General features: G+C 40.5%; 1 protein-coding gene across 21 annotated transcripts in view; it reads right to left on the reverse strand.

Moving 5' to 3' along the window:
* mycbp2 (MYC binding protein 2) overlaps positions 1 to 21,913 on the reverse strand; it is a 217,821-nt gene that overhangs the window by 73,605 nt on the left and 122,303 nt on the right. For 19 of the 21 annotated variants that reach the window (XM_055636757.1, XM_055636765.1, XM_055636751.1 and 16 more), the window contains 14 exons: positions 20,643 to 20,785; positions 19,901 to 20,001; positions 19,579 to 19,797; positions 18,740 to 18,962; positions 14,731 to 14,849; positions 10,422 to 10,509; positions 10,187 to 10,236; positions 9,935 to 10,107; positions 9,691 to 9,835; positions 7,894 to 8,100; positions 6,469 to 6,524; positions 6,258 to 6,373; positions 5,299 to 5,396; positions 4,673 to 4,789 (listed from right to left, as the gene is read on the reverse strand). In XM_055636757.1, the coding sequence (XP_055492732.1) occupies positions 4,673 to 4,789; positions 5,299 to 5,396; positions 6,258 to 6,373; positions 6,469 to 6,524; positions 7,894 to 8,100; positions 9,691 to 9,835; positions 9,935 to 10,107; positions 10,187 to 10,236; positions 10,422 to 10,509; positions 14,731 to 14,849; positions 18,740 to 18,962; positions 19,579 to 19,797; positions 19,901 to 20,001; positions 20,643 to 20,785 (1,855 nt within the window). The remainder of the gene's footprint in view (positions 1 to 4,672; positions 4,790 to 5,298; positions 5,397 to 6,257; positions 6,374 to 6,468; positions 6,525 to 7,893; positions 8,101 to 9,690; positions 9,836 to 9,934; positions 10,108 to 10,186; positions 10,237 to 10,421; positions 10,510 to 14,730; positions 14,850 to 18,739; positions 18,963 to 19,578; positions 19,798 to 19,900; positions 20,002 to 20,642; positions 20,786 to 21,913) is intronic. The other 2 variants (XM_055636760.1, XM_055636759.1) reach the window with 1 other exon arrangement.

Raw genomic sequence — 21,913 nt, forward strand, 5'->3', positions numbered from 1 at the left:
CTGTTTGGACCATCATTAAGAAGAAAGAGAGCACTGGTGAGCTTACGAATCGCAAAGGGACTGGCAGGCCAAGGAAGACCTCCACAGCTAATGACAGAAGAATTATCTCTATAATAAAGAAAAATCCCCAAACACCTGTCCGACAGATCAGAAACACTCTTCAGGAGACAGGTGTGGATTTGTCAATGACCACCGTCCGCAGAAGACTTCATGAACAGAAATACACTGCAAGATGCAAACCACTGGTTAGCTGCAAAAATAGGATGGCCTGGTTACAGTTTGCCAAGAAGTACTTAAAAGAGCAACGACAGTTCTGGGAAAAGGTTTTGTGGACAGATGAGACAAAGATGAACTATCAGAGTGATGGCAAGAGCAAAATATAGAGGAGAGAAGGAACTGCCCAAGATCCAAAGCATACCACTTCATCTGGGAAACACGGTGGTGGGGGTGTTATGGCTGCTGAAGGTACTGGCTCGCTTAGACAATAGGAATAGGAGTAGGCCATTCAGCCCTTCGAGCCAGCATCACCATGCAATGTGATCATGGCTGATCTTCCCCAATCAGTACCCCGTTCCTGCCTTCTCCCCATATCCCCTGACTCTGCTATTTTTAAGAGCCCTATCTAGCTCTCTCTTGAAAGTATCCAGAGAACCGGCCTCCACCGCCTTGAGGCAGAGAATTCCACAGACTCACAACTCTGTGTGAAAAAATGTTTCCTCATCTCCGTTCTAAATGGCTTACCCCTTATTCTTAAACAGTGGCCTCTGGTTCTGGAACTCCCCCCAACATTAGGAACATGCCTCAAGCGTGTCCAAACCTTTAATAATCTTATACGTTTCAATAAGATCCCCTCTCATTCTCCTAAACTCCAGAGTATACAAGCCCAGCCGCTCCATTCTCTCAGCATATGAGAGTCCCGCCATCCCAGGAATTAACCTCGTAAACCTACGCTGCACTCCCTCAATAGCAAGAATGTCCTTCCTCAAATTAGGCGACCAAAACTGCACACAATACTCCAGATATGGTCTCACTAGGGCCCTATGCAACTGCAGAAGGACCTCTTTGCTCCTATACTCAACTCCTCATGTTATGAAGGCCAACATGCCATTCGGTTTCTTCATTGCCTGCTGTATCTGCATGCTCACTTTCATTGACTGATTCTTTTCAGTTCCCGTTGTACTTCCTCTTTTCCCAACTTGACACCATTTAGATAATAATCTGCCTTCCTGTTTTTGCTACCAAGTGGATAACCTCACATTTATCCACATTAAACTGCTTCTGCCATGCATCTGCCCACTCACCCAACCTGTCCACATCACCCTGCATTCTCATAGCATCCTCCTCACAGTTTACACTGCCACCCAGCTTTGTGTCATCTGCAAATTTGCTAATGTTACTTTGAATCCCTTCATCTAAAACATTGATGTATATTGTAAATAGCTGCGGTCCCAGCACCGAGCCTTGTGGCACCCCACTAGTCACTGCCAGACATTCTGAAAGGGACCCATTAATCCTTACTTTGCTTCCTGTCTGCCAACCATATTTTTTATCCATGTCAGCATTCTACCCCCAATACCATGTGCCCTAATTTTGCCCACTAATCTCCTATGTGGGACCTTATCAAATACTTTCTGAAAGTCCAGGTACACTACATCCACTGGCTCTCCCTTGTCTATTTTCCTAGTTACATCCTCAAAAAATTCCAGAAGATTAGTCAAGCATGATTTCCCCTTCATAAATCCATGCTGACTCGGACCAATCCTGTTACTGCTCTCCAAATGTGCCGCTATTTCATCTTTTATAATTGACTCCAGCACTTCCCCACCACCGATGTCAGGCTAACTGGTCTATAATTCCCTGTTTTCTCTCTCCCACCTTTCCTGAAAAGTGGGATAACATTAGCTATCCTCCAATCCACAGGAACTGATCCTGAATCTATAGAACATTGGAAAATTATCACCAATGCGTCGACGATTTCTAGAGCCACTTCCTTAAGCACCTAGGGATGCAGACCATCAGGCCCTGGGGATTTATCAGTGTTCAGTCCCATCAGTCTACCCAACCATTTCCTGCCTATTGGGGATTTCCTTCAGTTCCTCAGTCACCCCAGAACCTCTGGCCACTTCAGGAAGATTGTTTGTGTCCTCCTTAGTGAAGATGGGTAAAAATGTACCTGTTCAACTCATCTGCCATTTCCTTGTTCCCCATAATAAGTGTACCCTTTTGAGTCTTCAAGGGTCCAACTTTGGTCTTAACTAATTTTTTCCTCTTCACATTCCTTCACTTATCTTCATTGATGATACAACTGCTGATGGTAGTAGCATAGATGAATTCTGGTGTGTATAGACACATGCTATCTGTTCATTCAAACACATGCCTCAAAACTCATTGGTCTGCGGTTCATTCTACAGCAAGACAATTATCACAAACATACTGCTAAAGCAACAAAGGAGTTTTTCAAAGCTAAAAAATGGTAAATTCTTGAGTGGCCAAATCAATCACCCGATCTGAACCCAATTTAGTGCCTTTTATATGCTAAGAGAAAACTGAAGGGGACTAGCCCCCAAAACAAGCATAAGCTAAAGATGTCCTCAAACAAGAGGACATGACTTCAGAATTAAGGGACAGAAGTTTAGGGGTAATATGAGGGGGAACTTCTTTACTCAGAGAGTGGTAGCGGTGTGGAATGAGCTTCCAGTGGAAGTGGTGGAGGCAGGTTCATTGGTATAATTTAAAAATAAATTGGATAGGCATATGGATGAGAAGGGAATGGAGGGTTATGGTATGAGTGCAGGCAGGTGGGACTAAGGGGAAAAAAAGTTGTTCGGCACGGACTTGTAGGGCCGAGATGGCCTGTTTCCGTGCTGTAATTGTTATATGGTTATATGGCTGCAATACAGGCCGGGCAGAGCATCACCAAGAGATTCAAGATTCATTTAATTGTCACATGTGCCAATGGCACAGTGAAATGAAATTCCCATACAGCCATACAATAAAAATAAAGAACACAACACACTATAGAATTTGACATAAAACATCCCCACACAGCAGAATCAAAGTTTCCCACTGTGTGGGAAGGCACCAAAATCAGTCTCTTCCTCCACTGTTCCTCGTGGTCAGGGCCTCCCCAAGCCCTCCGCAGTTGCAGCTACGGGCGGCCCGATGTCCAGGACCGCTCACCGGGGTGATACAAGTCCGACGTCGGGGCTGCGGGACGTCCTCAGCGGCGTGGACACCAGAGTCGGCCCGCTCCTATCGGAGTCGGTGGCTTCCAAAGTCCGCAGGCCGCGCCGGGTGGATACTACTGCTGGAGACCCTCTGCAAGGCGCCCCAGGACTCTACGATGTTGTTCAGCGCCGCCCGCGTTGGAAGCTCTCCGCACCAGAGCTCCACGATGTTGGAGCAATGGCCCAACGCTCCGGAGCTCCAAACGGCGACCCAGGTAGGTATCACCCGCTCCGCGGTGACTCCAGCGCTGCGCCGCCGCTGTAGCAGCCCTGGTCCAGTTCCCGGTCCCCGGCAGGAAAGGCCGCTCCGATCCAGCTGTTAGGCCGCGAGGTGGGGGGAGGGGACGCGACTCGGAGAAATCGTCGCGTCTCCGCCAGGAAGAGACTGGTACACGGTTTCCCCCTTACCCTGCCCCCCTCCCCCACATAGAAAAGTAAAAGTTCCCACCCCAAAACAGACTTTGGACTAACTGAAAATTAAAAAAAGATAGAAATGACAGACAGGCTGTAGGCAGAGGCTGCTGCCAGTGCAGTGCCCCTGGTGAACTGGCAGCAGCGAAGACCAGAGAAGACACCCAGCAACTGGTGATGTTCTTAAATCGCAGACTTCAAACAGTCATTGCTTGCAAAAGATATGCAACAAAATACTAAACATGATTACTTTCATTTACATGACATTCCTGTGTCTCAAACATTGCGGTGCCCTGAAATGGAGGGGACTATGTATAAACACTGCTGTAATTTCTACATTGTGGAAACCAAAATGTATAAAAATGGCCTTTATTAAAATCTGACAATGTGCACTTTAATCATGTGATTTTTTTTCTATTACAAATCTCAAATTGTGGAGTACAGAGGCAAATAAATAAATGATGGGTCTTTGTCCCAAACATTATGGAGGGCACTGAATATTAATTTTCTACCATAATGTTCCTGTGTCTGCCTCTATTTGCTGCTCCAAATAACAGATTGGCATGTAGGGCCCAAAAATCAAATAACTTGCGCTTTGGTATCCAACTATACCTACTTATCCAGACTCAATTAGCTGCAACTAATATTTTTGTTGACGGCATGAATGCCAAAGAATATTGGCAAGCTCCTAACCATTCATGGATATGATTCAGTTTTTTTTTTTTTATTGATATAAATCAAGTAATTCTTCTAAAACCTAGAACAAATTATTAAAGATGCCCACTTATAGCATTTCCAGACTGTAGCCTCAAAGTTACTTGCATGTGTGTCAAAGCAAATCAAAAATGAAACTGCATATACAATCTAACTGTTGCTGCAAAAATTACTGAAGCTTGTGATGGAAAAACTGCTCATTTCAATCCACTATTGCAAATGCATTCTTTATTTTGTTTTAAATATTTTCCCAACATTTATGTAGATAAAAAGAAAAAAACCCTAATCTATTAATCCTCCTCTTAAGTAATATTCTTTACCTCATCATTGAAAGTGATGGTTCCATTGACCTTCACTATGCCTATCTGCTCACTTTGGAGAGAAGGATGGCTACGTATACGAAGCCCTGCACTGTCCTTTGTCACAAATCTGCGGACCTGAGAGAAGCAATGAAACAGTAAGACAAAGAAATAAGATAAAAAGCTGTTCAGGTTAAAAGCAACAGATTAAACAAGTAAACTAAAACAGCTGCAGATTAAAAAGCTGACATTGACAGAGAGATTGGTTTGCATTAGGTGTAAGTCACAGAAATTGGCCGCATCTTCGCCATCATTGAAAATTGCTCCAAGGACAATTCTGTTTTATAATAAAGGTACAGCAAGCTGAACTGGTATTCCTGGAGTCAACCTGTAAACCTTAAAATTACATGTCATTGTCAAAGATTGTCCATTTCCAACACTCAGGAAATTAACTGTATACAAGTGTCATAATTAATCTACAAGATAGTACAATAATTAACAGAAATAAATGAGTATAAACAGTTCTTATACAGGAGTCAGTCTAAAAACATATTCCAATGCAAATATATTAAATCCACAAACAAGTTACATTATGTTTCCATTACGTTTGTAACAAAAAATGTTAAAGTATCAGCTTGGTACTGTACCTTGCTTGGTTGCTGTTCAACCTTAGGTTTGACCATTTGAGAGCCTGGAGGTATCATCCCCTTTGGTGGGTCTTTTACTTCTACTTCTAGACCAGCATCTATCAATTCAGAAAACAAATTTCATGTAAAACACAGCACATCAAGAAAGAAGAAAAAAAAAAGTTACTTCTAAAATCCTTTTTACATGGACAAATGTTGAGTTTCAAAACGAAGATATTAAACATGGTTTGGTAAAAATTGATTCAATACACAAAATATAGCATTGTAGAATTTCAAAAATGATCAATCCAAACATTTTAAAGTGTAGCAGTAATCCTTTACTGTGTAAATTCAGATTATGTTATTCAGCAAAATAGAAATTATTAATTGTTATTGACAACAATCATTTCTTGGTTTGTAGATTTGAGTGTTTCAAATGGCTGGGGATTTCCTGTGGAGATTAACTTATGGATAAAGAACACACTTGCAGATGTGCAGATGTCCTGAAGGCGATTCAAAGCACTGACTCCTACCAAGGCAGTGAAGCCTTGATCAGGCTTTCTGCTGGTAAATCCCATCACAAAGAGAGTAGATAGCATTGTACAAGCTGGTATCCTTGCATACCAAGATCTGCAGGCACACTGCTGACATATAGCAGTCACAAGATCAGAACATGCACAATCATGGACATTTGTGTAAAAATCCCTAATCGTGCTTACATGGGAAATTTATATCCTGCATGGTACTGTCAGTATTTCCTCACAAAATATACACAATATTTAATTGGACGGTAATGCTATCAAATTTCCAAATGGCTGTGACAAGGAATACAAGGAATCCCAGTGGATCATAAGATTAAATTAATTAAAAGCAATTTTCAAATTTATACAGATGTCATTATGACAAAAAAATCTGACAAATTCTGAACAATACATATATTTTGGAATGTTCTAATATAAAGTGCAATTCAGTAAGCTCACCTGTTTCAATGCCATCTATTGTGACATGGATAGTATAAAGACCTACAGTTCCAGGTGTCCAGTTTGCACTGTATGTGCCATCATTATTCGCCCGAATTAACATATTTTCACTTGGCCTAAAAAGGTTAAAGCAAAGTATAAAAAAATGTCAGAGGCAACATTTGTTCTGGTGCCAGACGACAAAAATTTTAGGTTCATCATTTTCCTTTACCTTTTAGGTGTGGGAGATGCAAATCGAAGCTCTTCAAATGAATAATTTTCATAAGCCTGCAAAGCGATGATAATATATATAAGAAATGCAGCCTAAATACATTATGAGAATTCAGGCTTACTGGTATGCCCACCAGACTATGCAAGTAAAATGGGGCAATAGGGTCACAGCCCCATTTGGGTTAGCAATGGTGTCAGACAAGGGGGAATTTTGTCCCCAGTTCTTTTTAATCTCTATATTGATGATCTGTCCAAGCAATTGAAAGCCTGTAATACTGGGTGCATGATTGGTATTACTCTAGTGAACCATATTATGTATGCAGATGATCTTGTGGTCTTTAGTCCATTTCGTGCTGGTCTCCAGCAGCTCCTTACTATATGTTCTGTAAATGGTGTACAACATGATATTAAATATAATGCTGGTAAGAGTGCTGTTATAATCTGTTGAACCAAAGCGGACAAATGTCTAAAATTTCCTTATTTTAAATTGTCTGATAATGATCTTAGTGTCTGTAATAAGGTAAAATATCTTGGACATTTTATTGTCAGAACAAATGACAGATGATGAGGATATTTATAGGCAACGCCGCATGATGTATGCACAAGCAACCATTCTCTTACACAGGTTTAGTGCGTGTACAGATTAAGTGAAGTTGTCTTTGTTCAGAGCATATAGTACACCACTCTATACTGCACACCTATAGTCAAACTACAGAAAAGCAAGCATAGAGACTTTAAGTAGCTTAAAATGATGCCATGAGAATATTACTTAAGAGACCTAGATGGTGTAGTGCAAGTGAAATGTTTGTGGCTACAGGAGTCAATACTTTACAATCTGTCTTAAGAAATCTTATGTATACATATATTTGCCGGAATAATTACTCTGAAAATGAAATCATCTTGGCCTTATCAAACATCAGGTTTAGCACTACATGCTACCAATCCCAGCTGTGGAGACATTGGTATATTTGTCTCGTTGTAGGACACTGATTGTTTTTATTCTTGATCTTAAACCATGTATTGTTCTTTTGTATATAATTTATTGTGCTTATGTAACTAATTTACTGTGATTTTGTACGTGGTTTATTGTGGTTTTGTATTCAATTTATTCTATGTAATATTTTGTCTTTTATCTGGACCTTGAGTCTGTAAAAAGAGTAAGAAAGTATAACAAGAGGAAGAAAACCGACTCCACTGGAGATCTGCCTGTTCATTAAATAAAGCTAACAAAAACATGATTGCAACAACATCTTAAAAGGTTTGATTTCCAGTTTAAACCTACAATTGGAGAATTTTATCTGAAAGAATTGATCAACCTGGGCAATATCTGGAGACAGGCATATAAGTTCATAGGCAAAATTCTATATTAGTATATTGGTGAGGAAAATGTCTACGTTGAAAGCAAAAAAAACCCCCACAAAATTACCTTCATCATAGTGATTGCTGTATATCGAGCTTCTTTTACTATCATTGGTTCATAGGATACTTCCAGTTTAGGAGATGGCAAACCACCAAACGTCATATCAGTACTTGACGCTATTATTGGTGGGCTACCAGGAAATCGGTGCAATTTTTTAGAATTTTCCTGTTGTACAGATTTCTTTTGAGAGAGAGGGATAGCTTTCACCTCAACCTGCCATAAACAAAAATAAACACTTTAACAGATTTCCCTATAGTTATTTGATGGAGATGTGTACAAAAAAACATTAATATAGCAATTAGCTCATTATTGTACAAGGTAAATGTGTATATGATAAAGCATGCTTGTAAGATGACATTCTTTTTATCGGAACTTAATATAACATATTGAGTAACCACATGGTGTTTCCAATGGTGGGAAAGTCTAGGACCAGAGGTCATAGCCTCAGAATTAAAGGACGTTCCTTTAGAAAGAAGACGAGGAGGAATTTCTTTAGTCAGAGTGTGTCTAATCTGTGGAATGCCACAGAAGGCTGTGGAGGCCAAGTCAACAGATATTTTTAAGGCAAAGATAGATTCTTGATTAGTACAGGTATCAGGTTTTATGGGGGCGAAGGTAGGAGAATGGGGTTAAGAGGGAAATATAGATCAGCCATGATTGAATGACCTAATTCTGCTTCTATGGTGGTCTGCTAAGAGTACATTTCCTTTTACTGAGGGGAAATTCAAGAGACAGGACAAAATTAAACATAGTAGAAAAAAAAATAGGACTTCCCTTCTTCCACCTCCTCTGCCTCAACCCCCAGTGTTAACTTTGAATATAATTTGTTTTTAACAAAATGTGTCAAAGCAGCCATGTGGAAACCTCAATTTGGAAAAGTTAATTATATTTAAATAAGTCTGATACATTTAAGGCCCAAATGATTCCATAGCATATTACAAAATACAACTCATTCACCCTTCCAAACCAGAAAGGAACATTAGCACCTGTTTCGTCACCTAGAAAGCAAAGTGTTTTTAGGTAATCTGTTATTTTTTAATTAATCTCACTCCAATCAATAGAATGAAATATTTGAGTGTGCAGCAAAGAACTGTAGATGCTGGTTTAAATCAAAGGTAGACACAACATGCTGGAGTAACTCAGCAGGATAAGCAGCATCTCGGGAGAGAAACCTAAAATTAGCTGGACATCAGTCTGAAGAACGGTCTCAATCCGAAACGTCACCCATTCCTTCTCTCCAGAGATGCTGCCTGTCCCGCTGAGTTACTCCAGCATTTTGTGTCTACCTTCGAAGTATATGAGTAACTGGGTCAGTCAGAAAACAGGCTCATATCTCATATTCTTTATTGCCCTTTTCTCATTTCAGTGATTTTAAGATGACACGTCATGTGGATTCAGTTAATTCTGATTCAAATATTTTGAGCAAAAATAAAGCTAAATTTAAGTCCCGATCAAGCTCAAAAGTGTAATAGAAATGAGATGATTTCCAAAAGCAAGACCATTTGAAAAATTAAATTCAAAATTACTAAATTGTGTAATGTTTATCAAAATTTATTCCCTAGGTTTTCTTTGCACGGTACACCGAATGAAAGAAATGTATCCTTTGTTAAAAATGCATTAGCTGGATTTTCCCTAATCATGTCTCAAAGTAATAACTGAAATGTTCCTTTATTATAATAATTTCACCTATGGTGAATGTTCCAAACCCATCCAAAACAGACATTTTTAATCCTATACAGTTTGAGTTAACAAAATATGATGGTCCGTTTGTTCTTAGTCACACATTTCTTGAGTGTTTTATACCTTGAGATTTGGAACATGAACTACATCTCCATATTGGTCTTTAGTCTGGATTGTAATGGTGGCAGGCCAGCCACACTTAATATAATCTTTATTCAATATCAGTGAAGTTTTCTGGGGATCTGCATAGGAATCCGGTTGAAGCCACCTGACAATGGAAGACAGCAAATTAAATTATGTGTTATATATTTTAATAAAGGCATGAAATTTAAGATCTCAGATTTAAATGTTTTGATGTACATAATACCTTGCAAGCCGTCCACCACTAGAGCTGGGTATACAGGCAATGAAGTCCTCCAAAAATGAATGTTCATTGCTCTGCAGATGGAGGGGAAGATTACCATCAAGTGCCTCCAAAATAGTTGGAGCATGCGACAAAGCAAGACCCTTTCCTAGTAATCCAGCATGGTTTTTGCAGACCTAATAAAAAGGAAATATGTGAGAGCAAAAAAAAAAATGAAAACTATCAATAATTTAACTATAGCAATTGAGAGCTTACCTGCAAAGCTGATTCCTCAAGAATTTCAAGATCTTCCTCTACTTCATTGCCTGTCCAAAAACACTTAATTTGAATGCAGTGCAACTTTGCTAAAATCATAGCATTTTTGACCAATAGTAAAACATACAGTACATATTACAAGTAGCAAATATATAATTAATCCATAGATAATCATTAATTATGGGCAAACTTTCACTAAAATAAATTTGTGACCGTCAAAAGTAAACATCCATACCAACAGGAAGTGCAAGATCTTTTTTCATTAGTGATGCTGCACACATACTTCCAAGGTATGCCAATTCCTTCTCTAGTTGTAGGATGCTCTGAAAAACAAATATACTTTTGTATACCATTTTAGTTTTGGCAAAATTAAAATTGGAGAAACATGGAGAAATGTTTGACCTGGGCTTATAAAAATAAGCAAAGCCAATGGTTCAATTTCCCCAGGTGTTAGACGGTTTATGATGACTGAGTTCAGGTTACAAGTTAGAATCAGAAACTTCACCCAAATTATTTTAATTAGATTAGCTTGGATTTGGTCTTAAACCTTGTGGCAGAAGTGGGAAACTATCCCATTTTTAGTTGATGTAGTCATTAAATTAATAATTGTTTCACTACAACTAGTTGCAAGAGCCAGAATACAAATAAGACATTTTTTAATCTATTTTAAATGTAACACTACAAAACTGCTTTGTTTTATGGTGTTGATGAGCTGATGGGCCACCAAATTGAATCTAACAAATTTCCTCTCCAACTAAATCACCTTAGTATTTCCAGAATTTACTCATTTATTTAAGATTTTTTGCTTATGCAGTTTTTTGGGGGATGCAAGGAGAATTCTCTGCCCTTCTTTGAAGATGGCAATAATTTTCTTGTTAAAAAAAACAAAAATGGTTTCAATTAATGGCTTGTACGAGAAAAACAGCATTTTCAATAGGTTCTGCCCTTAAAATGTATTTAGAAAATATTGTAGGTGTATCCAGGACCATGATTTGCAAGCTTTACAATTACTGTGCATCAGGTTCAATTTTGTTATATTTTGATCATTCACAATGCATGATAGTTGATGAATGAATGGCTGAAGATTAAAAAAAAAAAAAAATCAGAACTGTTCTGCTGGATTCCTTACTACTTTACGCAAGAAAGAAAATATTTTGCAAACCTAGATCGAGAACAAAGCATGGGCTGATGGGTCTTATTAATACATCATGTTGGTATACCAAGCTCAAGGACATCCTTTGTTCACATTGATCCGAAAAGGTCCATTGAAAGTGTGCATGCCAAAATTTCTTCAAAAATGTCAAAATTGCACATTACCTATTTTTAACTACAAGTTCATGACAACTGCTGGGACCAAGTGATCCAACCAACAGTGTCTAATAAGCAGCAACTTCTGAAGCTAACGCATACCTTTAATTTGATGAAAATTTCCTGCAGATCTAACATTGTATTGTGTTGTGAATTACAGAACCTTAAACCTGGAAGAACATCAATGGTGCATCTGTGGAGGGAAATGGGCAGTTGACTGTTGACTGCTTTGAATCGAGACTCTTAATCTAGACTGGATGAGGAGTCCCAACTCAAAATGGCAATTGTGTTGGAAGGAACTGCAGATGCTGGTTAAAACTGAAGATAAACAGAAAATGCTGGAGTAACTCTGCCAAAATGGCAATTGTCTATTTCCTTCCATCGGTGCTGCCTGACCTGCAGAAATCTTCCAGCTGCTTTCCCGTATTTACAATCCCTCGAGCCAACAAAATCTTAAAGTCAAGTAATTGTTTTGCTGCAGAAAACCTGAAGCCCAAGTTATTTCAATGCTATCCAAATGTTCAGTGGAAATATGAGAACAAAATGCAAGGTGATAAAAACCCAGACGATTAACAAAAAGAAACCCAACAACACATTTTTAGCAAATGCTGAATTCAGCATATGTCAAGAATTTCACGTAAACGGAACATTCTTTAGGGTCAAGTTCCATGCTGTGTTTAGACTGAAGCAAGGACCAGGTATCAAGTAAAAGATGGCGAAACTTGCCAATTACAGACATATTAGGGAGGAGCATTTTCCACTCTTTTGTGTTAAAGTCCCCACCTTTGCCTCCCACCTCTCAATCGATCATAAAAATAAATAGCGATTCTTTTGAAATCCAACAAAGATGGATCCAATCATTTGCAACAACTGTCAGAATTCCCATAATAAAACATGGCTCAATTTCATTTGCTTCAGTAATGATCAGTTTTTCACCAGTTGCTTACTAATTATGGAAATCACAAGACCAATTCTCATCTGCCTGCACATAGTTCATATCCCACCATATCCATATGCCTATTCAAATGTCTCTGTAATACCGCTATCGTATCTGCCTCAACCACTAGTCCCGGCATCGCATTCCAGCACTCACCACCCTCTGGGTAACAAAAACCTCACCTTTAAATTTTTTCCCTCTCACCTTCAAGCTATGCCTTCTATTATTTGATATTTTAATCCTGGGAAAAAGTTTCTGATTGTCTACCCTATCTATGCTTCTCATAATTTTATATGCTACTATCAAGACTCCCCACATCTTCCAGCGTTCCAGAAAAAACAATTCAAGTTTGTCCAACCTCTCTCTGTAGCTAATACTCCCTGGTCCAAGCATAATTCTGGTAAACTTCCTCTGCACCGTTTACAAAGCCTCCACATACCTCCCGTACGGGGGCAGCCAGAACTGCACACGTCAATCTAAATGTGACTTAACCAAAGTCCTATAAAGCTGCATCATCAATTGCTGATTCTTATACTCAATGCCCCGATCAATGAAACTAGGCATACCATACACCTTCTTTACCACTCTAGAATGCAAGCATACAATATCAGGAGTATTTTATTGTCTTATATCCCAAATCAGAACAAGTCCCAAGTGCAATATGGGCAGTCCGTTGGGGTTCAGTGTTCAATAGACTGATCGTTATTGGGAAGAAGCTGCTCCTGAACCCGGACATTACTTTTCAAGCTTCTAAGCATTCTTCCCGATGGCCGGGGTGAAATAAGAGGATACCTTCTTTACAACTCTAAGATGCATTGGTTCCATGGTTACTTGGTTGTTGGATTGAAAACTGGGCTCGAAGTCAAGGGGGGAAGTTTACAGTGAAAGGCAAGACTCTTAAGGGCTGTCTCACTTGCCGATTTTTTCGGCGACTGCTGGCATCATTGACTGACGTATAATGTCACCGAAAAATACGCGGCGTGATGACGTATGGCGCGGTGGTGACGTGGCATGACGTATGACACGCTGTGTTTTTTCAAGTGTCGCCGCTGGATTTTGAAATGTTCAAAATCTTTGTCGGCATTGATATGACGCCTGCAAAATCACCAAGTGGGACAGGCCCTTTAACTTGCATTTATGTATGGAGGGATCTTGGAGTCCAAGTCGATAATTCCGTGAAAGTGGCAATACAAATAGATAGAGTGGTAAAGGTGCATGTTATGCTTGGTTTTATTAGTTGGAGCATCGAGTATAAGATTCTGGAAGTCAAGTTACAGTTTTATAGGAGTTTGGTTACGTTGCATTTAGACTATTATGTGTAAATCTGGTCATCCATTGCAGGAAGGATGTGGTGCCTTTAGAAAGGGTCCAGATCAGTTTCAGCAGAATGCTGCTGGATTGGAGAATATTTGCAACAAAGGTAAATTGGACAAACTTGGATAGTTTCTCTGGGATTTGATGCGCGCTCATTCCAACTGTGGGTTTCAGAGAGTCAGAAGTCAGTGCTTCTTTGCTGTCAACGCTCGCTCCTGGGCGAATGCGTCTTGCCTTAGCGGCTTTAAACGGCTGTTGTCAGCTGGCAGTTATCAACGGCTGTTGATACTGCTGTAGGATCTTTGCTCTCTACCAGTCACAGGGGACGATAGTCTGTCCACCCCCCTCCCCCTTCTGTCATGCTGGCGGAAGCCACCATCAGCTGGTCCCCCCTGCTGCTTTTCACCGTCCTTAGATCGCTCCGTGCCTAGCTCAGGCTGTCGACACATCCCTCTCCTCTCTCCCCCCTCCCTCTCCCCCCAACGTTCCCCACCCTCCCTCCCCCTAAACCCCCTTCCCCCCCCCTCCATACCTTTCCCCCCACCCTTCCCCCCTTCCCTCCACCTCATTCAGCCCCCCTCTCTCTCTCCTCCAATCTCTTGCTCCCTTCCTCCCCCCCTCACCCACCCCCTCTCCCTCTCCACCTCCCCTCCACCCCCCTCTCCCCTCTGTCTCTTGCCCTTTCTGTCTCTCCCCATTCTCCCTCTGCCTCCACTCTCTACCCCCCCCCCCCCCCCCCCCCTCCCCTCCCTCTCTAGACACTCCTGCGAGTTGGAGGCTATGTGTCAGTGGATAGGGTGGTTATGGGGTAAAAGGAGCAAAGTAATAATATTAATATAATATCAAGGGGGGTAGTTAGCGTCTGTGCGGGGGGGTAGTTTGTGTGATGCCGCATGCCACCCCCTCCCTCCCCCGCAACCACACATTGGGGGAACAGACCCAACGGGTCTGCACTTGGTCTAGTACACTACAAAAATAAAATTACCTCATCAAGTCCAGGACTGAATTCGTAACCCACAACAACACACTTGAAACCATAAAAACAGGCCTTTTCATCCTTCACGTAGTCTGATGCAGTCTCCAAAGAAAAGATGACATCATTTCCTAAAAAAGAACCATTTTAAATTTTAATCTCAAACGCCAAAATTCCAGCAGTAGCTACATGCATCACACGGCATGCAAACATTACTTTTCATAATTTGAAATTTCAGCTTCATTTGTTTTCACTGCTCGATTTCTCCAAAGTATTTTCAATTTCACAAAGCTGCAGAGTGAAAATGTGCCTAAAGACATATAGCACAAGTTAAAATATGAGCTCTGCACACACATTTCTTACAATGTTTAAACTTAACTGCTGGGATCCATGAAGAGGATATGAGGAATTTAGAATAATGATGATCATGACTGCATATTCAAAATACTCAAGGCAAAAGATTGAGTCTGATCTTATTACACTTTACTAAATGGCTGTGCATTACAGTAGAAATTATAACCTCCACATGAAGTACTTAATCAGTTTGCCTTCTCCTTTTATATTTCTCCTAGTCATATTTTCTTTGTACTGCCAACTATAAAATTGTCTTTCCCGTTTCCTTTCTATGGCATTTTTCTTCCACTCTTCCACATGTTCATAGGTAAGGCTCAGATTTTTGAAGGGGTGCCAAAGAGAATTAGCAAGGGCAATGATATAGATACCATCTGCATGGAATTTATCAATGACTTTGACCAGGACTAATGGTAGGTTCGTTTGGAAGGTTAGATTACATTGGTTCCAAGGTGAGCTAGCCAATTGGATGCAAACTTGGATGGTGGAGTTAGATGGTGGTTGTGGATGGGCAATTCATCAGTTGGAGGCTGTGACCTGTGGTGAACCATAGAGACTGGCACTGGGTTCACTGTTGTTTATCATCTATATTAACAATCTGGTTGGCAATGTTAAGTTTGCGGATGACTCCAAAATTAATGGTGTAGTGGACAGTGAAGGCTATCTCAGATGACACCAGGATTCAGTGCCCTCCATAATGTTTGGAACAAAGACCCATCATTTATTTATTTGCCTCAAATTGTACTCCGCAATTTAAGATTGGTAATAAAAAACATCACATGTGGTTAAAGTGCACATTATCAGATTTAATTAAAAGATATTTTTATACATTTGGGTTTCACCATATAGAAATTACAGCTGTATTGTACATAATCCCCACATTTCAGGGCACCATAATGTTTGGGACACACGGCTTCACAGGTGTTTGTAATTGCTCAGGCATGTTTAAATGCCTCCTTAATGCAGGTATAAGGGAGTTTTCAAAACCTAGTATTTCCTCCAGTCTTTCCATCACCTTTGGAAACTTTTAATGTCGTTTATCAACACGAGGGCCAATGTTGTGCCAATGAAAATCAAGGAAGCCATTATGAGACTGAGAAACAAGAACAAAACTGTTGGAGACATCAGCCAAACCTTAGGCTTACCAAAATCAACTGTTTCGAACATCATTAAGAAGAAAGAGAGCACTAGTGAGCTTACTAATCGCAAAGGGACTGGCAGGCCAAGGAAGACTCCACAGCTGATGACAGAAGAATTCTAAAATAAAAAAATCCCCAAACACCTGTCCGACAGATCAGAAACACTCTTCTGGAGTCAGGTGTGGATTTGTCAATGACCACTGTCCGCAGAAGATTTCATGAACAGAAATACAGAGGCTACACTGCAAGATGCAAACCACTGGTTAGCTGCACAAATAGGATGGCCAGGTTAGTTTTGCCAAGAAGCACAAAAAATGGCCTTTAGTAAAATCTGACAATGTGCACTTTAAACACATGTGATTTTTTTTTGTATTACAAATCTCAAATTGTGGAGTACAGAGGCAAATAAATAAATTATGGGTCTTTGTCCTAAACATTATGGTGGGTACTATAAATAAACTGGATAAATGAGCCAAATGATTGATATTGATAGAATTTATTGCCACATAACCAGGGTCGGTGGAATTTTGGGTTGTCAGCAGCGGTACAATAATAAAGAACACACAACCACAATAAAAATGTAACACAAACATCCACCACAGCATTCATCACTGTGGTGGAAGGCATAGAACTTGGCCAGACCTCCTCCATTTTCCCCCGTGGTCGGGACCTCCACCCTCCGCAGCTGTTGCTGCGGGCGTCCAGATGGTAAGGGACAAAGTTAAAGGCAAGGTAAGTCCAGGATCGGCTCTTCCCCACCGGAGACCGCGGCTTCAGGCTGGTGTAGGCCGCAGGCCGGCGGTCAAAGATTTAAAGTTCCCACTGCACCGCAGCCAGAAGCACCGCAGACCGCAGGGCCGGTGGTCGAAGCTCCCCTCCAGGGGTGATGGTAAGTCCATGCCGGACCCGTTAGCCACGGGCCGGCAGTGATGGCTTCTTCTTCCCCCGGGTCCCTCACGAGGCACCAGCTGGAGCTGTGCAGACTGTGGCTTCAGGCTGCCGGCAGCCCTAGGCCAGTGAAACCTCCAGCGAGCCCCAGAGAGGGCTCACCCGCTCCACGCCGAGAGTCCACGCTGCACCCGCCGCTGAAGCCCCAGGCGCGTCTCCGGGAAAAGCCGCGTCGATCCTTGCTGTTAGGCCACGGGGGAGGCGACCTGGAAAAAGTCGCCTCTCCGTGGAGTAGGCGGCCAAAACGGTTTCCCCCTTATCCCCCCCCACACAAAACACACCCGAGAAACATCAAAAACATACTTTAAAACATACTAAAAAAATAAAAAAAGTTGGGGAAAAAACTAACGCGCTGCTGACAGGCTGCTGCCACTGGCAGCTGGATTGAACTTTTACAAGTGTGATGTGTTATATTTGATAACAAGCACATGCACGATAAATCGTAAGGCCTTGAAGAACTTTGTAGAACAGAAACACCAAAGACACCAAGACACAGTTGCCTGAACCTGGTGACATGGATAGATGCTGTGGCCAAAGTGGCACACGTATCTTTATCAGTCAATTCACCATTGGTGTGTGCTGAACATCACCACGCACCTGTACAAATTGTTGGTGAGAGCACACTTGGGAGTACTATGCACATTTCCAGTCACTTAGCAAAGGGAAAGATATCATTAAGCTGGAAAGGGTGCAGAAAATATTCACAAGGTTGTTACTGGGATTTTCTTTATTCAGACCTGCCAATGACATTTCATGAACCATTTTGCCCTTTCCCATTGCCTATTTAAGTTATTTCCTCAATAGCCCTGTCTAATTTCATCTTTCTAAACCTTATACATTTTCCTTATTCTTTTTGACCAAATTTACAACCTGTCTGAACATCCAAGGTTCTCTTACCTTGCCATCACTATCATAAACCTCCTTCCTGGAACATTCTGATCCTGAACTCTGATTAGCTGTTTTTTAAACAACTCCCACATTTGATGTAGACTTTGAGTAAGCTTCTCCCAATTTACTCTCCCTGTTGTAATGCAGTAATTTGCCTTGTCCATAATTTAGTACTTTTCACCAAGGTCCGGACATACCCTTATTCATAACTATCTTTAACCTTATGGAGTTGTGATAACCATTCCCCAAATGCTCTTTCTCTGAAACACAAGTCACCTGGCCAAGCTTGTTTCCCAATACAAGATCTCGTCCTTCTTTTGCTGAACATTAATGCAGAATAAGTCCAGAACCATTATGAAACTATTGACGTCATTCTGGACCCAAAAACTTAAATTTCTATTGTTGGTAACAGATATCACTCAAGCAATATTAAGTAACACTCCGGTCTAGCCAAAAGTAGTCTCACCTTATGCAGTAGGCCTGAGAATCAGTTAATTTGCAAAAACTGAATTCCACAGGGTATTATTTTCTTTTTGATGAAAAGCCTCCTGAAGCTTCAACCTGCAAGTGAAGAAATTACCCACCACATACAGAATTATCACCCTCTATAGCAGGTCCAATATAGAAATGATATATTTTAATTAGGTTTCCATATTTTAATAAAGCATATGCAACACTTGTTTTATTCCTTATACCTGGTAAAACAAGGACTGTGGCCGGCCATCCGATGGAACCCGAAAATTTCTTTAATTCTATCCATGAATTAAGAACTTCATGACTTGAATTCTTAGACCCAAATCCTGAACTTTGGAAAGCTTTATTTGGAATCAGCAAACGGAGGACATCCTCTGGCTGTGCAGTACCACACAATGGGTCAAACTCAACAGTCATCCACCTCACACAATCTGGGAAAGTTACCTAAAAAGAACAAATACACTATTTTGATCTCCAAAGCAGCAGCTATTTAAAGGGTCCTTACTTAGATCAGAATTTCAATAGAACTCAAAAACATTAAAACAGGTTTGAACAGTCTCATTATTAATTCACAATGTAAAATTAACTTTTCAGCACATTTTTTTTACAGGTTAGAAGAACAATGACAATGAGCGGAAAACAAGAACAATGTATGTAAAACATACCCACTTCTCTAAAGTATTATTTACTTACTTCCCTCAGTATCTATAAATCTATTTTTAGCTCAGAATATGATCAATGACTGAGCAGTTAAGATTTGCAGAAATGATTTTAGAAGATTCACTAATCTCAGTGATGAAATGTCTCAGCATTAAATGTATGACCGCCTACCATATCGTGATCCCTGGTCTACTCTTGAGCCAGCAGCAGTCAATACTATTTAAAATGCAATATTCACCATTCAGTCAGCTCAGTACTTATAGATCTCATTTTCGAAACTGGCCATTTCTTAAAGAGGGATCTTCACTATAAGCTGTTTTAATTATTATTATCCCAAATGTGAAGGGTACACATTTTGTAGTTACTATATGTAAAAAAACTGATTTAGCTTAGTATGTACCTTTAATTGACTGACACTTGCAGGTTTGTAAGGATGGTCACTCTCCACCGCAGCATAATGATTAGAAGTAGTACAAGCTGATAGACCTTGGTCAGGCTGGTTGCCTGTTGCGCTGTCTGTTGACTGATTTGGATTGAAGGCAGGAGGAGCATATTTCTGATTTAATGTTGCAACTGGAGGCAAAAGTTCATGTACAAGACCAAAAACTTCAACTGCAGCCTATTCAGAGAAAAAAACATGATAGTTAGTCGAACAAACAAAATAATTAAATGGATAATCACATTGATCAAACCAGCAATAAAATTGATAAAACAAAACTTACTTTTGGTACACCGGCAGCAACTGGTGCAATGTAAGCCAAGATAAGTGGAAGCAGCATTGATAACAGGCTGGACGAGCTGAGTAATTCTGGAATATCTTCAGCTGAATAAAAGTAAAAACTACTTTACCAATTATTATAGTTGCGAGCAAAACATGAGTGTATTGACGCAAAGATATTACATAGAATGATAATTGTTACATAAAGCTGCAGGTTCGTGCTTCTCAGCAGTCTGCACCAATTTGTTACGTTTAATAAAAAGCTACAGCCTTTTAGCTATTGTATCATAGATGTTTTACTGTTGAATTCAAAAGTGGCTCAAGTTAAACTGAGCCCTCATAACTCTTAATTGCAGAATCAAAGTAAACTGAGATGTGAGATAAGTGGAAGAGACGCTTCAATTAGCTTTAATGCCAAACAAATTTAAATTTTGCTTATTTTTTGCTTATCTGCAGCTGAGATAGACAATTTGTTCCCTATATTTTGTCCTTACTTTTCTGAAGAAAATGTGCAAGGATTTACAGTTCAATAAATATCAATAAACATCAGTCCAGCACCATTAATACCAGCATAATAATACTAACCTGTTCGATTTGAGTTACTCTTCCCAACTACATAGTTCCTTCAACAGCAGACATAGTAACTATGTTGTAAATTACTTGCTTTCTGTTGAATATGATCTGCATTTTACATTTCAATTTTACTTTGATTAAAATTGCCAATTTAAAGAAAAAACAATTTTTACCATCAACAGCCAGAGCTCTATGCAACAAATCCTTAGCTGCATAAACAACTGCAGACACAACGGAGAGGGCTCTGCTGCAGTTTTTATCTTCCTCATTTGCTTTGCTAAGCAGTTGTGATTGCAGATCTCCATCAAACTCACTCCTGCAAGTTAAAATAACATATATTAATGGTATGAAATACCTCTTTACATATGATCTATTATGCACTGTAATTAAAACAATGTTTAAATAAGCTGTTCTATTCAAAACAAAAGCTAACCGGGCACCATACGTACAAAAAAACCCAAAATCAAAATGTATACACAGAAAGAAAAAACAACACTGTATTCATTGCTAACAACCTAAGTCTGGATTTGATATCTCTAGTTTTACCCCACCCCCAGACCAAATGATATTGACAGAGCATAAGTAGTTAGGAAAAAAGGAAATCCATGAACATTGGGAGACAAAAATCCTTGCCAGAATCTCACTTTTTTTTTTACTAATCAGCCATTCATACTGCAAGTGGTTTTCCACTATTACTGTTTTTTTTCCAATTGGTTTCCTGTAGGTCAACCACAATATTTTATAACAATAATAATAATAATAATACATTTTATTTTCGAGCGCCTTTCAAAGTCTCAAGGACACCATACAAAAATTAACAGAAGAGAAAAAAAACATATAGTCGGAGTAAAATAAATAATAAGGACATCACCAATACACAAATTAAAGACAGAAATTGCTCCAAAGACAAAAAAATCAAAAAACACAATGTGAAGAGAGAGCAGCGGCAGCTAAAGCGCGCCAGCGTCCACTCTCCCTTCCGACAGCCATCTTGGACACAGACTAACATGTTAACTTACACACACAAAAAAATCATCCCCCCACAGTGGATACCACTGTGGGGGAAGGCACAATGTCCAGTCCCCATCCCCAGTTCACCCAAAGTCAGGCCTATTGAGGCCACCGCTATTGCCTCTAGGGAGGCCCGATGTTCCTGGCCGTTCTGGCCAGGTGGTGTTGCCCCGGTGTCGGGAGAGTCCTCACAGCGGCTGGGCCACCTGGAATGGCCGCTTCCTAGCTGGGGACCGCGGCTTCCGAAGCCGACAAGGCCGCGCCGGGTTGGAGCTCCCAGGCTCCCGATGTTAAGAGTCGGCGCCGCCCGCTCCGCTCCGCAGACCCGCAGCCCGGAGGTGTTGATCTCAGCGGTCAAAGCTCACCGGAGCTCCAGCGCGTCAACCCAGGCAAGGCATCGCCTGCTCCGCTCCGCGATAGCGCTCCAGCGCTG

Source organism: Leucoraja erinacea, chromosome 6, assembly GCF_028641065.1.
Source record: "Leucoraja erinacea ecotype New England chromosome 6, Leri_hhj_1, whole genome shotgun sequence".
NCBI lineage: Eukaryota > Metazoa > Chordata > Chondrichthyes > Rajiformes > Rajidae > Leucoraja > Leucoraja erinaceus.